The sequence below is a fragment of the Diceros bicornis genome, chromosome 17 (assembly GCF_020826845.1).
Source record: "Diceros bicornis minor isolate mBicDic1 chromosome 17, mDicBic1.mat.cur, whole genome shotgun sequence".
In the NCBI taxonomy this organism is placed as follows: Eukaryota; Metazoa; Chordata; class Mammalia; order Perissodactyla; family Rhinocerotidae; genus Diceros; species Diceros bicornis.
The window spans coordinates 14,940,248-14,954,358 of record NC_080756.1 but is presented as its reverse complement, the minus strand read 5'-3'; the positions used below and the strand labels follow the sequence as shown (position 1 = coordinate 14,954,358).

The window sequence follows — 14,111 nt, the reverse complement described above, 5'->3', positions numbered from 1 at the left end:
TTCTCTTTTATGAGCATTATCAATTCTATATAGGAAGAGAAGAAAAAAACTGAATGTAAATATGTATATAATATAAGATAAATTAACCTATATATATATTAACCTGCATATAAACCTAAATATATATGAATTAGCCTAAAGGTATGTGAATAACCTAAATATATATAAATTAACTTATGTATATAAACTAAATTAATATATATTAACTAAAAAGTGTATACATTTTATTAAATATACGTACATTAACCTAAATATATATGTAATCTAAAGCAGATAAAGTATATATTCTCTAATTTATTCATTTGTAAATGGTTTCTCCAGCGTGAAACTGTCAATGACACATAATTACAGGCTACAGTCAATGATAAATTCTTTTCCATACTTTAGTTCTTTTTATATAATATTCCTCAGAATTTTTCCTTTGCAACTTGAATATATATATATTTTTTGGGTAATATGCATTTTCGCCCATCCCTTCCCAATGGACTCTACTCTGCATGTATAATTTAAATAAAATCATATGAGTTATTCAAAATATGTTTTTCTATCATTTTTATTCAACCTTTGCAAATGCGCTTTGTCTTTTTGGAATGAGTATCAGGGTGATTTTTTAAAAACAGGATTTGGGGTTATATTACAATTCCTGTGATGGTCAATAAGACAGTAGCGATTTCCAATGATTAGATAAAGATCCTAATTATAACAGTTTTGAAATTTTCTCTGTACTGGGAATGCACCATTATTATTATCATTTTTCTTCACTGGCTTAGCTATACTAAATGGACTGTTGTTTTCCAGTATATACAACAAATAAAACAAAGCAAAGCATGATAAAAACAAGCAACTTATTTTAGTTAAAATATTGTCTTTTTCAATTAACCTTTTTGAAATGTATTCTTATTTGTGTCTACATAATTTTGAGCACTATTTTTTTATTTCATCCATATTATTTATAAAACTATTAAATACCCCAGCAATTATATTACTCTGTATTCTTTCTACATATAAAAATTCTTTTTATTTCCATGTTGTACTATCCCTCTGTTATATTAAACATGCCAGTTTATTTCACCATAGGCGTTACCTGCAGACTTTTAAATGAAATGGGTTGAGCCAGCCCTGATGGTCTAGTGGTTAAAGTTTGGTGCTCTCACCGCTTGGGTGGCCTGGGTTTGTTTCCCAGTCACAGAACCACACCACCCATCTGTTGGTTGCCATGCTGTGGCGGCAGGTCACACAGAAGAACTAGGACTTACAACTAGGGTAAACAACCATGCGCTGGGGCTTTGGAGAGAAAATAAAAAGAGGAAGATTTGCAACAGATGTAAGCTCAGGGCAAATCCTTCCCTGCAACAAACAAACAAAGAAATGGGCCACTAGAGCATCCTTGCTATCTTTATTCTTTTGCATTTGTCTTATTAATATTGCTCTCATGTCTATTACTTTATTTTCTTATTTTGAAAAAATAAAACTAAGCTTTTCCAAGCTTAATGTGATTTTCCAAAGCCCGTATTATTGAATAGCTTTAATGTTTTTAATGACAACTGAAGTCTTGCAGACTAATTGATCACAAGCTTTTATTGTAAAAATATGTATTTCTGTCTTTGCTGTGACTCCCATCTTTCTCTACCTTTGATTTGAAAAGGTATGTTCTAAGAGTTAGTCATACAATTTCTGTTACCATGTGGGTCTAACAGATGGTTCTAGAACTATGTTATCTTAAATTATAGAGAGGAGTTGCTCAGTATTGTTTCCACATGGCTTTACCGAGGGTAACATGTAATTAATAAAGAGAATCAGAGAAACTGAAAAGTAGATGCAATTGTATATGAATAAAATAGATTACAATACCTGTTAATACACAAACTAAAATGACTCTACCATTAAAAAAATTTGTAAAACATGAAAAGTCAGTAGTCAAACTTAATTTCCTGAATTGGACTTATTGTGCATTTGACTTTATTTCTGATTCTGAAGTTAGGTTAAAATTATAGTTAACTTACCTTCTTGAATCTGTTATAGTTATTGTTTTCATTTGTGTGCATGGAAGAGATGTATATTAACATAATTATAATTTTACTCTCTTTTACTGTTATATTTTATTATCAATAGGGAGATTTACAACCAATGATTTTTGTGGGAAGAGGCAATGGGGACATATTGTGCTTTTGTAAAGAATTTCCATAGTCCCTCAAATTCATACTCCCTGTGAAGTTTGGAGCTCAGATATCAATAATTTCAGTGGACATTTGTCTTCTATTGCAGATAAGTTGCATTTTGTGAAATTTTGTTCTTATAATTGCTGTTACTCAAAACCTCAAAATAGATTGTTATTCTTTAAATTAAAATAAAATCAAAAGTGACAACTGAAAAAACTCAGGACATCATCTGATGAAAGATAAGCAACTGCTCCAGGAGAGACATTCCACATTGCCACTGTACACTTGCAAGATGCTGCAGTTTTATCATTTTCTATTTACTACAGACTCAAGGGATCTATTCAAATAAAACAAAGAGAAAAATTCTTCTCTGGGGATGAGAGTTAAAAAATACTAAATATTGGCAGTAAAAGACACCAATGTGATCTACTTTAAATAAAAGCTGAAGTGAAAGTATCAGAAGAGTATCAGAAGCGATTTAGAAAAACAATGGCATCTTGAAAGGATCATCAGTAGTTCCTGTCCCTGGGGAATCTCAAGCTGGTTTACACCAGCACCAGACATCGCCTTGCTTCCAGTGAGCAACAGGGGCAATTTTAGACTTTATTATAAACCATTTTACACTCTGGCACCTAGTGGTGTATATATATATTATTTATAAGTAACAATTATGCATAATTTATTATCAGATTAATAAGGTGAGGCTTGGGGTGGAGTTTTGATGAAATTTTTTATGATCCTTTAAGTGAACTGAATTTTACCTATTAAATACATTTTATATTAATGCCCCATCCTGGAGACAGTCCAATGTCCATCAGCTGATGAATGGTTTAACAGTTGTGGTATATGCATGCAATGGAATAAACTAATGATACATAAAAAACACAATTGAGTCAGAAATATTATGCTAAGTGAAAGAAGCCAGATACAATACCTACATGCTCTGTAATTCTATTTCTATAATTCTGGAAAATACTCAACTATAGGGACAGAAATCTAGTCAGTGGTTAGAGGCTGAGAGTGAGCAGAAGTGGTTGACTACAGAAGCGTCATGAGGGAACTTTTTAGGGTGATGGAAACTTTTCATATCTATAGCTATATTGTAGTGGTGGTTGCATGACCACATGTGTCTGTCAAAGTTCATCAAACTATATACCCCGAAAAGGTGAAATTTTTATAGTTACATTCTATCTCAATAATCTCTCTATCAAATATGTTTAGATATAACTTACCTCTTTTTTAGTAGGCTATTGAGAAGGTTACTTAGATCTGTACTTTCCAATATGATAGCCACTAGCCGCATGTGAATATACAGTATACATATAAATGTAAAATAATGAATATTAAATTAAATTAAATATTCACTTCCTCAGTCACACTAGCCACATTTCAAGTGCTTTATAGCTATAGGTGGCTAGTGGCTACCATATTAGCCAGTACTGACATAGATAATCGATATTTAGCTTTTATCTTTTCTTTTTTTTTCGTGAGGAGGACTAGCCCTGAGCTAACATCCGTGCCCATCTTCCTCTACTTTATATGGGACTCTGCCACAGCATAGCTTGACAAGCAGTGTGTCACCCAAGAGCTGAACCTGCGAACTCGGGGCTGCGACAGCCGTGTCCACGCACTTAACCGCTGCCCCGCCATGCCGGCCTCAGCTTTCCTCTTTTCTAATACATATATTTAATTATGTAAATTTTCTGTAAACATGTCCTTTGTAGATATCTCATAATTTTCATTTGCTACATTTTGTCATATAGTTCTAAATTTTCTCTAATTCCTTTCTGATTCCTTTTTTGACCAATTGGCTCTTTAGAAGTATTTTGCTTAATTTCCAAATATTTGGTGACTTTCCGGTTGTCTGTTCTTGAGTCTTGTTTAATTACATGAAAATTAGAAGACCTAAGAATTTAATCCCGTGGAATTTTTTGGAACTTCATTTATGCTAAGCTCTTAGTCAGTTTTGTAAATATTTCATGTACTTTTGGAAATATCACATATTTTCAACTTAGACATAGTATTCCATATTTATCAGAGGGTAAAAAAGAACAAATCTTAAGTTCTTTTGTGTTTTTGAAGAGCCTAATACATTTGATAACAGTTTAGTTATTGTAATTTTCATCTCCATAATTTCTTTTTGGTTTCTTTTAGGTTTTCTATCTCATTTTTGATGTTTCCATTTTGCCCATACATGGCTTTCTTGACTTCTCCACATCTTCCTTCAGTTCTTCTAGAATCTTTAAGATAGTTGTTCTAAAGTCTTTGTCTAGTGGATCTGTCTGTTAGATCCAGTGGATTAAGTCATTTTTCAGGGGCTATTTCTGCTTATTTATTTGAATGGGCCATAATTTCCTCTTTCTTTTCATGACTTGTGATGTTTTTGTTGAACACTGGACATTTGAATCCAATACCATGGAAACTCTGGAATTCAGATTCTTCCCCTTTTCTGGGGATGCTGTTTTGTGTTATTGCTTCCGTTTTTTATTTTAATTTTTTGATTGTTGCAGGCTTTCTCTGTGCCAAGTATCAGCCTAGGTGTAAACTTAAGGTCTTCTCAGGTCTCTTCTGAACCTATGCCTTTCCCTGGGCATGCACGGTCGCTTCCTAATTTTCCCTGTATGTGCATTTACTTTTGAACATCCTAAGCTTTAATGTTTGGCTCCCAAAAGAGGAGAAAGAGGAAAATGATGAGGGAGGAAAATGGCACAGCCCTTTAAATCCCCTGAAAGTCACTTCACCCATAGAGGAAAGGCTTACAACAATATGGAGAGGTTTAATAGCAATGGTTGCCTGCGTTTTTGTCTTCACCTCTGTGGTCAGAAGCAGCAACCAGGGATCAGAATACAGATTGCAATATTTGGAGGACAGGATCCTTTTTCCAACCTTGACTCTTGCAAACTGTGTGCAAGCTGCTCCAGGGACACGTGCACAGCCACCTGCCATGGATGTGGGGGCAGGATGGGTAGCCTCTACGGTGCTAAGGGCTGAAACTATGAAAATTAACAACAATTTGTCATCCCACCCTCTTCTGGAAGTTGCAAGCCTTCAATAGACTCTAGAGTTCCAAGATGATTACATTAGACAGATTCTGTCAGTGTGATTGTTGTCTAGGTAGGGGGACAGATTCCTGGTGCTTCCTACTCTATCATCTTCCCAAAACTCTCTCCAGGATCTACTCATTTTCATGACAGGCTTGTAAACTTCAAGTAGATAACATATTAGACTCAAACAGATTCATATTCAAAGTCAATACACTTTATTTCCTACATTAATCAGTGTATCAGATATCAGGTTTTTAATAACTGTTCTCTAATAATTTTGAACACAGTTTATTGTAAATCAAATATTCTACACTTTGAAGATAATCTCTAGCATTGATTTTTTTCCATTTTGGAAGAAAAAAAATTTATGTCCTTGAGGTATTAATTTGGTTTGGTGAGATTTTTGTGTGTTCTTTTGCCCTGTTTCATGTCTGATTGACTGGGCTGTAGATTTACCTGAAAAAGAATTCCATCTGTTTGTGACAACTTTTCTATTTTTTCAAAGTCACACATTTGTCTTATTTCACATAATTTGTTTAGTATTTGCAAAATTAGAACTAATAAATAAATACCACTAAATAGCTATTATTTCTTTAAAATATATGAATCAATATAACATTCATTAATGGCCTCCTTGGAAATCCTCTTTCCAATCCCAGCTCCAAACTTAGCTGTACTGTGACAGTCAGTTAATTTATTTCCAGCATTTATTTCCTGATTGGCTAAAAGGAGACAGTAAGAGCTTTGTTATATTATGGAGTTATTCTTTGCTTTCATGAGATAATATTTGTAGTGGGCTTAGCACTGAGTAGCAGCAAATACATAGTACAATTTGTTTGTCAATTTAATTATCACACTATCTAAGGAACATAAGGATAATGAAACAAACCTGGAGGATTAAATAAATCAAATCTGATGCTATGAATCAGGATATATTATTTGAAAAAAAATTGATTTCCACAGGAAATGACCATAAAAATTCTAAACTTTACATCTGTCCATGATCCTGATCAACAAATTGATCAACTGCCCCTTAGCACACTAATTAATAGAGTGACCAGCAAAATGGGAATAATAAATCTGCTTGTTAGGAGATAGTGATGATGATGTCACTGATAGGCTGATAATGGTTTCCAAAGATAACAGGACCTAATCCCTGGAATCTGTAGGTGTTACCTGATTTCCAAAAATGGTCTTTGCAGATGCGATTAAGTTAAAGATCTTAAAATGGAGAGATTATCCAGGTGGGCCTTAAATGCAATCACGTGTCCTTATAAAAGAGAGGCAGAGGGATATTTGACACAGATAGAAGAGGAGAAGGCAATGTGAACTCAGAGGAAGATATTGGATAATGCGACCACAAGCCAAAGAAAACCCGCAACTCCCAGAAGCAGGAAGAGGCACAGAATGGAATCTCCCCCTAGTGCCTCTGGAGTGAGCACAGCCCTGTCAACAAGTTGATTTTGACCCAGTGAAACCAATTTCAGACTTCTGGCCTCCAGAACTGTGAAAGAATAAATTTTCATCGTTTTAAGCCACCCATTTCATCTTAATTGGTTACAGTATCCACAGAAAAGGAATACACTGCTTAGTGAAAGAAATGACAATATATACATAGTTATAGTATCAATATTAATAAAAACCCAGCCTTAGGAATATAAGGAATGAGAAAAGACTTTTATTTCCTAAAATACGGCAGTCAGATGTCTTAAAATATTCTCCCTGCTACAAAAATCCTAAAAGTTCTGAAATAAATTGAAAAAGAAAATGAAAAGGTGAATGGCTGAGCTCGGGGAAAGTAAGTGAAATTTGCAATGTCTAGAAAGATAGAGAGAGTGAACGAGTCCTGAAACAGATCATCACAGGGAAGAGACAGGGAACAAGTGTTGGCCCAGGTGTTGTACTTTACTGAACTTCAGAAAATGGGGTAATGAAGCAAAGTTTGGGCTCCATGTACAGTGGTTAGTTGTATTGCATGTAGATATGTTGAGCTTGAGCCAGGGAAAGCTATCTTCTTGAAAATATGAATAAAATAAAAAATCTTCACCAAAGAGAGATAAATGTGGACACTTGCCTCTCTTGACCTTGGATATGGGTGGGAGAAATAAAAAAAGCTTCCTTTAGACCTTCTTTCTCATCCCTATACTTTCTCATCCCTACACTTAGACATGTTTGGCAGTAGATTGCATACTCCCCTAAAATTTGAATACTACTAACTCAAAATTTGTTTAACCGAGGTCCCAGTGATCATCACCCAAACACCCAACAGCTGAAAATGCCAATCCTCTTTGTAGAACTCAAATATACACATGGATACCATTCTAAAGACTGTGACTTCACAGTAAAATATCTCATGATACATGCATGGCAGATCACCACACATAATCACAAGCAGAAACAACAAACTGCTGCATAGACTCATAAAAATTGTAGAAGTTTAAAGAATCACACAAAGTCTATCAAATAATGTATAATAGCTTAAAGAAATAAAAGAGATTAAGCAATTTTATGTAGGGATAAGAGAACATTGAATTTAAAGATTTCAAAATATAGAACTTATTGAAATGAAAATAAAAATAATTGAAATAAAAATTTATAAATAGATTAAACCGCTAAGTGAGGTAGTTGAGGAGTGTATCAATTGGAAAATACTTCTCAATAAATTATTTAGAATACAGTCTAGAAAGGCAAGAAAATGTAAATATGAAAGACTGTGCATTATATATGTGCAAAACACTGCATATATAATGAGATGTTCTAATGTATGTTTCATTGGATATCAAGTAGGAGAACATAGCTAGAACAGGGAAAATGTTCTATTAAGAGATAATGGCTACTAATTTTCCATAATTGAAAAGACACCAATTTACATTCTTAGGAAACCAAATAACTATTAGGTAAGTTTAAATAAAAAGAAATCCGTGAGTCGGCAAATCGTAGTGGAATTGCTGAAACTGAGAGGATAAAGAGAACATTTTAAGGGCAGTCAGAAAGTAAAGACAGATTAAACACATACGGCAAATAATTCAACAGCAACTTTGTGATACAAAGAGAGTTTAATGATATCTCAAAAATGATATCTCAAAAGTATGGGGAGCATAATAACTTTCAAATTAGGCTTACCTATGCAGCAAAATCATTATTTAAGAATTGGAATTTAAAGTTATTTTAGGCAGAGAAATAGCCATAAGAGTTAGTTTTTCAAAAACAGCAGAAAATGATAAAAATATAAGCCACACATTGAGAGGCAATATTTGCAGCCAGAAATGACTAGTCTCTGCGATATATAAAATCACTCTGGTGAAACAATAGGGAAGAGGTAAACAACCTACATAGAACTGGCTTAACTTCACAGGGCATGAAATAGCTGAAGATGAGTTTCAACCTCTTTTCTTTCGGAAAATGTCATTTACATTACTATGAAGAAAGTAATTTCAGAGAACTTTGAATACACATCAACCCTCACATGGAAAACAGCTGGAAGGAATGGGAAATATGAAAATCATGTGCTTGACGTAAATTGGGGAGATAATAGATAGGGAAGAACGATCAGTTCAGAACACAGGGAAGAGAGATCCAGGAAAATAAGTCTAGCCTTTGGGCTTCATTTTCCCTGGGGGAATTGCTGAGTTAGAAGTGTCATCATTGAGGAAAACTCAGTGTTTTTGACTGATTCCTGGGCCCAGGGAGACAGAGACAGGGCACATCAGAGGAGACTTGGTGAACACCTGTAATTTTGAGTTGAGAAACTCTAGTAGGCAGACTCTCACAGGTACTGTATTTTCAGCTTCAAACCATCTCAATATGTGCATTTGGACTGAGATTGTCCTGGGTTACTAAGGGCTTTGGGTGCCTAGAAAAATCAAAACTTAAACATCTCTGGAGGAAATATCACCAACTTAAGCCACATTTTTTTTCCAATTGCACATCAGATGAATACTTAGAATAAACTTTGTCATGCAGGATTGATGTATTGGAGTGAACTTGTGTTATTCAATATATAGGGAGATTATAGAAACACATATAGTTTTAAATACCTCTATGTATATGTGTGTGTATATATGTGTATGTGTGTATAAATATATGAGTGTGTATATATGTATCTGTGTGTATATATATATATGTAAGTGCATGTATTTGTGTTTGTGTGTGTAAATCTGTCCACCGTAAGGGTCTGGGAATATTGATCTCCAGTAATAATGAGCATATGTAACACCCATAGCACTCAGATCTCAGTTTCAAAAGAACTTTCTTCACTATAAAAAAAAAACAGAACTCCTTGAAGAAATCATTTAGACCATGGTTCTTGCAGAAAAGGTACAAGATGAGCCTGGAGCACTTTGTGGTGCCACGGAATAAAGAAGCCCTTAAAAATTGTTGGGGCCTGTGTCTTGACATGAGTGCAGCCATGTTTGGCCATTCCATTGACCTACAGCCACCAGCACACAAAGAAATATAAAGCTGCTTTCTGTGTGGTGGGAACTGGCCTTTCTCCCACGGAGATAGTTGCAATTTGTAACATTTCAAGGTTCTTTGGGCATCGCAGCCTGGAGCAGACTGGTCATCTGTGCCGGGCTGGGATGATAACCAGGGAAAACAATGCATGTACACAACTGCCGGGATGGGACCATAGCCAGGAGGCTCAGTGCACATACACCACTGGTAACCATTTGCACATGGGAACATTGAATGCTTGCTCTGTAAACTCTGTAATTGTTTACTCTGGAAACTACTGATGCTATATAAACTGCTGGAGATTGAGGCCTAATGAGAGTCTCACCGGTGGAGGGGACACCTTGCCCAGGACCTCTGATGATCAGATTCCTGCCCAGCCGTGTCAATGGAAGGGACTCTCCCAGGCAGTGGGGCATGGATGTTGTGAGTAACCCATCTGATGTGTTCTTTTTTCGGTCAACCTGGTATTTCTCTTTCTGGTTGATTTGTGTCATTTCCCTTCAGTCGATTTGGTGTTACCCTTTCCGATCGATCTGATGTTTTTCCCTCTTATTATATGACCTATTTGGATCTGCGGCTATCTCAGTCAATCTGGTGTTTCCTTTTCCTGTCGGGCTGCTGTTTTTCCCTCTTATTATTTTACCTATTTGGGTCTGTTTGCGGACTATCGCCTTTACTCTCCTCTATATAATAAAATATACCTTCAGTCCATTTGTTTGGAGTGGAAAGTTTCTTTTATGTCTCTGATGGAATCCCCTGAACATCTCATAACAGCATGTCAAAAGGATAAGGGAACAATCTTGAAGGGACCTACACCAGGCATTTCTGAGGCAATTGAGCATCAAAATAAATCATGATAATAATGAATAAAATGGGAAATCACAAATTAGTAATAATAAAAGTAATTAATCTATAAATTTGAGGTTTTCCAGAGATTGAGATATTTACATAGTGTTTGAGGTATCTACAGAAAATAATCATTCATTTCCATGATAAAAGAGTAGATTTATGGTGAAGAATCTTGTAAATGGCCATATTAATCAAGAAATTAAAGTAAAAAATCATCAATAATGGGAAAAAATGAATGTGATGCTTGATAGGATTCCATGAGAAGACATCATCACTTCTGTTAATAAATTAACAAATTAGATGTTAATAATGTAGCAATGTTAATGTCCTGATAATGAAGGTTGTGTTGTGTTTATCCAGTAGAATATTCTTTTTTGTCATAAATACATACTACTACATTGAGTAGCAGATGTAGCATCAAATGGTTCAGGAATAAAAATTCTTGTGTATTTTTTTCCTTATGTTTTATATTGTTTCAAAATAAAAATAAATACGAAGCCCGCAGTAAAGTACTTTATTGTTAGTGCCCTTGAATTGATTCTGACTCCTAGCTACGATACGTACAGCAGAGCAGAACCCTGCCTGATCTTTTTTGCACCATCCTCTCATCTTCCAGGGCTATATCAGACAATGCTCCACTACTATTCATAGGATTTTCATGACCAACTTTTTCACAAGTTGGATATCAGTGGCAGAGCTTTCAGCACCACAGCAACAGGCAGCTGCCACAGTATGACAACTGACAGACAGATGGGCGGTGTGGTTCCCTGACTGGGAAACAAACCTGGACCATGGTGGTTTCCAGTTTTGTGGATGGGTCACAATCAAGTTAATGGAATCCTAACATATTGTCTAACTGAAAAAAGAGACAGGTTCCTTTTGGGAGTAAACCCTCTTTCCAGTAGTACTGATCATATTGTCCCAGGGCCGTGGAATATCTGAAATTCTTGTTGGCATTAAGTGGAGAGTTTAAATCACTTCTAGTTCACTTTTGGGATAATGTCCCTTTAGTTTTGTAGGTAAAGCAATTCACAGTGGCTTTTATTTCCTTATTTCTTTTGCTTTCCTTTCTCTCTCTCTCTGTCTTTTTTTTTTTTTTACTTAATTGGTGTGTCCAGACACCAGTCTCCAGAGGGCATTTCTTTTTCCTTCCTCTTTCTATTTCAATTAATCCCTTTGTGTCTATTATGAGGAAAATGATAAAACTGTGCTTTTTGTCAGTGTCCCATTGGAAGTGATAATTCTTTGTTACAATATTTGGATTCCTTTCATCTGAGAGATTTCTCAAACATCTTTTCATTTACAGCATCACATTTTTGTTTAGAATTTTTATGAAAATGTTTTTCTCAATTCAAATATATAAGAAGAAACCCCAGAAAATAAATCTTATCTGGCATGAAAGAGGATTCTAATTGATTATCTGTAATATCTGGGTGCTGTGATTTTAATGAGTGTGAATGAAAGTGGAAGATATTAGCAGATGATATAATTTCCAGATTGCATATCTGTTTTGAATCTTTCTCCAGAAAAGCATTGGAATTAAATTTATTCTTGAAATACTTGAATATTTTATAATGTTATAAAAGAGAGAATATTCTTTATTTTCAACTCTTGTTTCTACCATGTTCTCAGAGGGGGAAAGTTATATCAATACATCCTGGATATGGTAAGTCATTTATAGCTTGGAATAAGTATCTAGATCATAAATGAAAGCAATTCTGCAACCACAAGTCAGGTAACATTTGCTGACTTTTAAACTGTCATATATTTTTCTATTTTTATGTAGATGCAATATTCAATACTTCTTGATTATATACAACTAATTATGAGAAGACTGATGTACTCGAAACCCCCCCAAGATGATAAATATATGAAATGGGGTAAAGGAGCAATGGAGAATTACCATAATGGGACAAAATAATTAATGGAATATATGAAAGTATTTCAATCATAGAGGAAATATGTAATTGTTGTTATTTGTATATGTTCTATATATTTAAAAAGTATTTTGATGAGCAAAGAATTTTAGAATAAACATTGCAAATTGACACTGGTATACTTGTCTAGATGTTATAAGAAGTTTTTCAACAATATATGAAATATACATTGAAAATACATTTCAAGTTATACTTATGTTCTCTTTGCTTAGGACATTTAAACAGAATTCAGATCCTTTGGAAATGATCAGCTAAAATTTAAATTATCTTTCAAATTCAAATGGGGAAAAAAAAAGGATTTAATAGTGTTGTAAAGATAAGTGTGGTTTAAATGGAACAGTCAGTTAGAGGCTGCTTAGGTTGATCTATGTTGTAATTTTAGATATGCTCTGTCTTATCAAATTGGATCAAAGTTTTGAACTTGTATACATTTCTGAATTTTTTTTATGTCTGTAGCTTTTAAAAAATCTGATTATTTCCACTTTTGGAGTTGTTTTCCTATGTCTATTTAATAGGACTCAAATCTGAAATGAAGAACCAGTCAAGAGAGATAGAATTCATTCTCCTAGGACTGACTGATGAACCACAATTACAAATTGTGATTTTTATATTTCTCTTTCTAAACTATATGTTGAGTATGATGGGGAATTTATCTATCATCCTCCTTACTTTGCTGGATCCCCGCCTCAAGAATCCCATGTATTTTTTCCTCCGAAACTTCTCCTTCCTGGAAGTTTTATTGACGACAATCTGTATTCCCAGATTCCTGATCACCATCCTGACTAAAAACAAAATCATTTCCTACAATGGTTGTGCATCTCAGTTATTCTTTTCCCTCTTCTTAGCAGTTACAGAATTTTACCTACTGGCTGCCATGTCTTTTGACCGTTATGTAGCAATCTGCAAACCCCTACATTACCTGATCATTATGAGCAACAAAATGTGCTACCACCTGGTACTCAGCTCATGGACAGCTGGCTTTCTGATGACTTTTCCTCCATTGGTCTTGGGACTGAGACTGGAATTCTGTGCTTCCAAAGTAATTGATCATTTCATATGTGACACTTCCCCTCTGCTGCATATTTCTTGCACAGACACTCATTTCCTAGAATTGGTTTCATTTATCTTAGCTGGTGGAACACTCATGGTTACGTTGCTATTAGTGGTTTTTTCCTACACATCTATTATCAAGACTGTTCTAAAAATCCCCTCTGCTGAGAAAAGAACAAAGGCTTTTTCCACATGTTCTTCTCATATGATCGTAGTCTCCCTCACTTATGGGAGCTGTATCTTTATTCACATGAAGCCATCGGCAAAGGAAAGGTTGACTTTATCCAAAGGTGTTGCTGTTATCTATACCTCAGTTGTCCCCTTATTAAATCCCTTCATTTACACCTTACGGAACCAGCCAGTGAAACAAGTCTACAAGGATACACTCCAAAAGCTTTCTTTTTTTTTCATAAAGATGAGGAAAAGAATTAATTTTAAAATCTTGGAGAAGAAGTAAATAAAAATTTTTACTCATTTTTTTGTTTACTTAATTTGTCCTTCAATTAGTTAACCTTCTCCCAAAATTTTAACCAAACCTTTCAGCACAATGGTCCTTTTTCTTCCTACTTCTCTTTATAATTAGCCTTCCTTTCTGTGCTCTAGAAAGAGTCCTCTCT

At 34.7% G+C, this 14,111-nt stretch overlaps 1 protein-coding gene across 1 annotated transcript; it reads left to right on the top strand.

The window, feature by feature from the left end:
- Nucleotides 1–12,973: 12,973 nt before the first annotated feature.
- LOC131415687 (olfactory receptor 6C6-like) lies at nucleotides 12,974–13,906 on the top strand (the record flags this gene model as incomplete). The annotated part of the gene is made up of 1 exon (XM_058557504.1): nucleotides 12,974–13,906. A coding segment is annotated over exon 1 (933 nt), but the record flags the coding sequence as incomplete, so codon positions are not given.
- Between the last annotated feature and the right edge of the window lie 205 nt (nucleotides 13,907–14,111).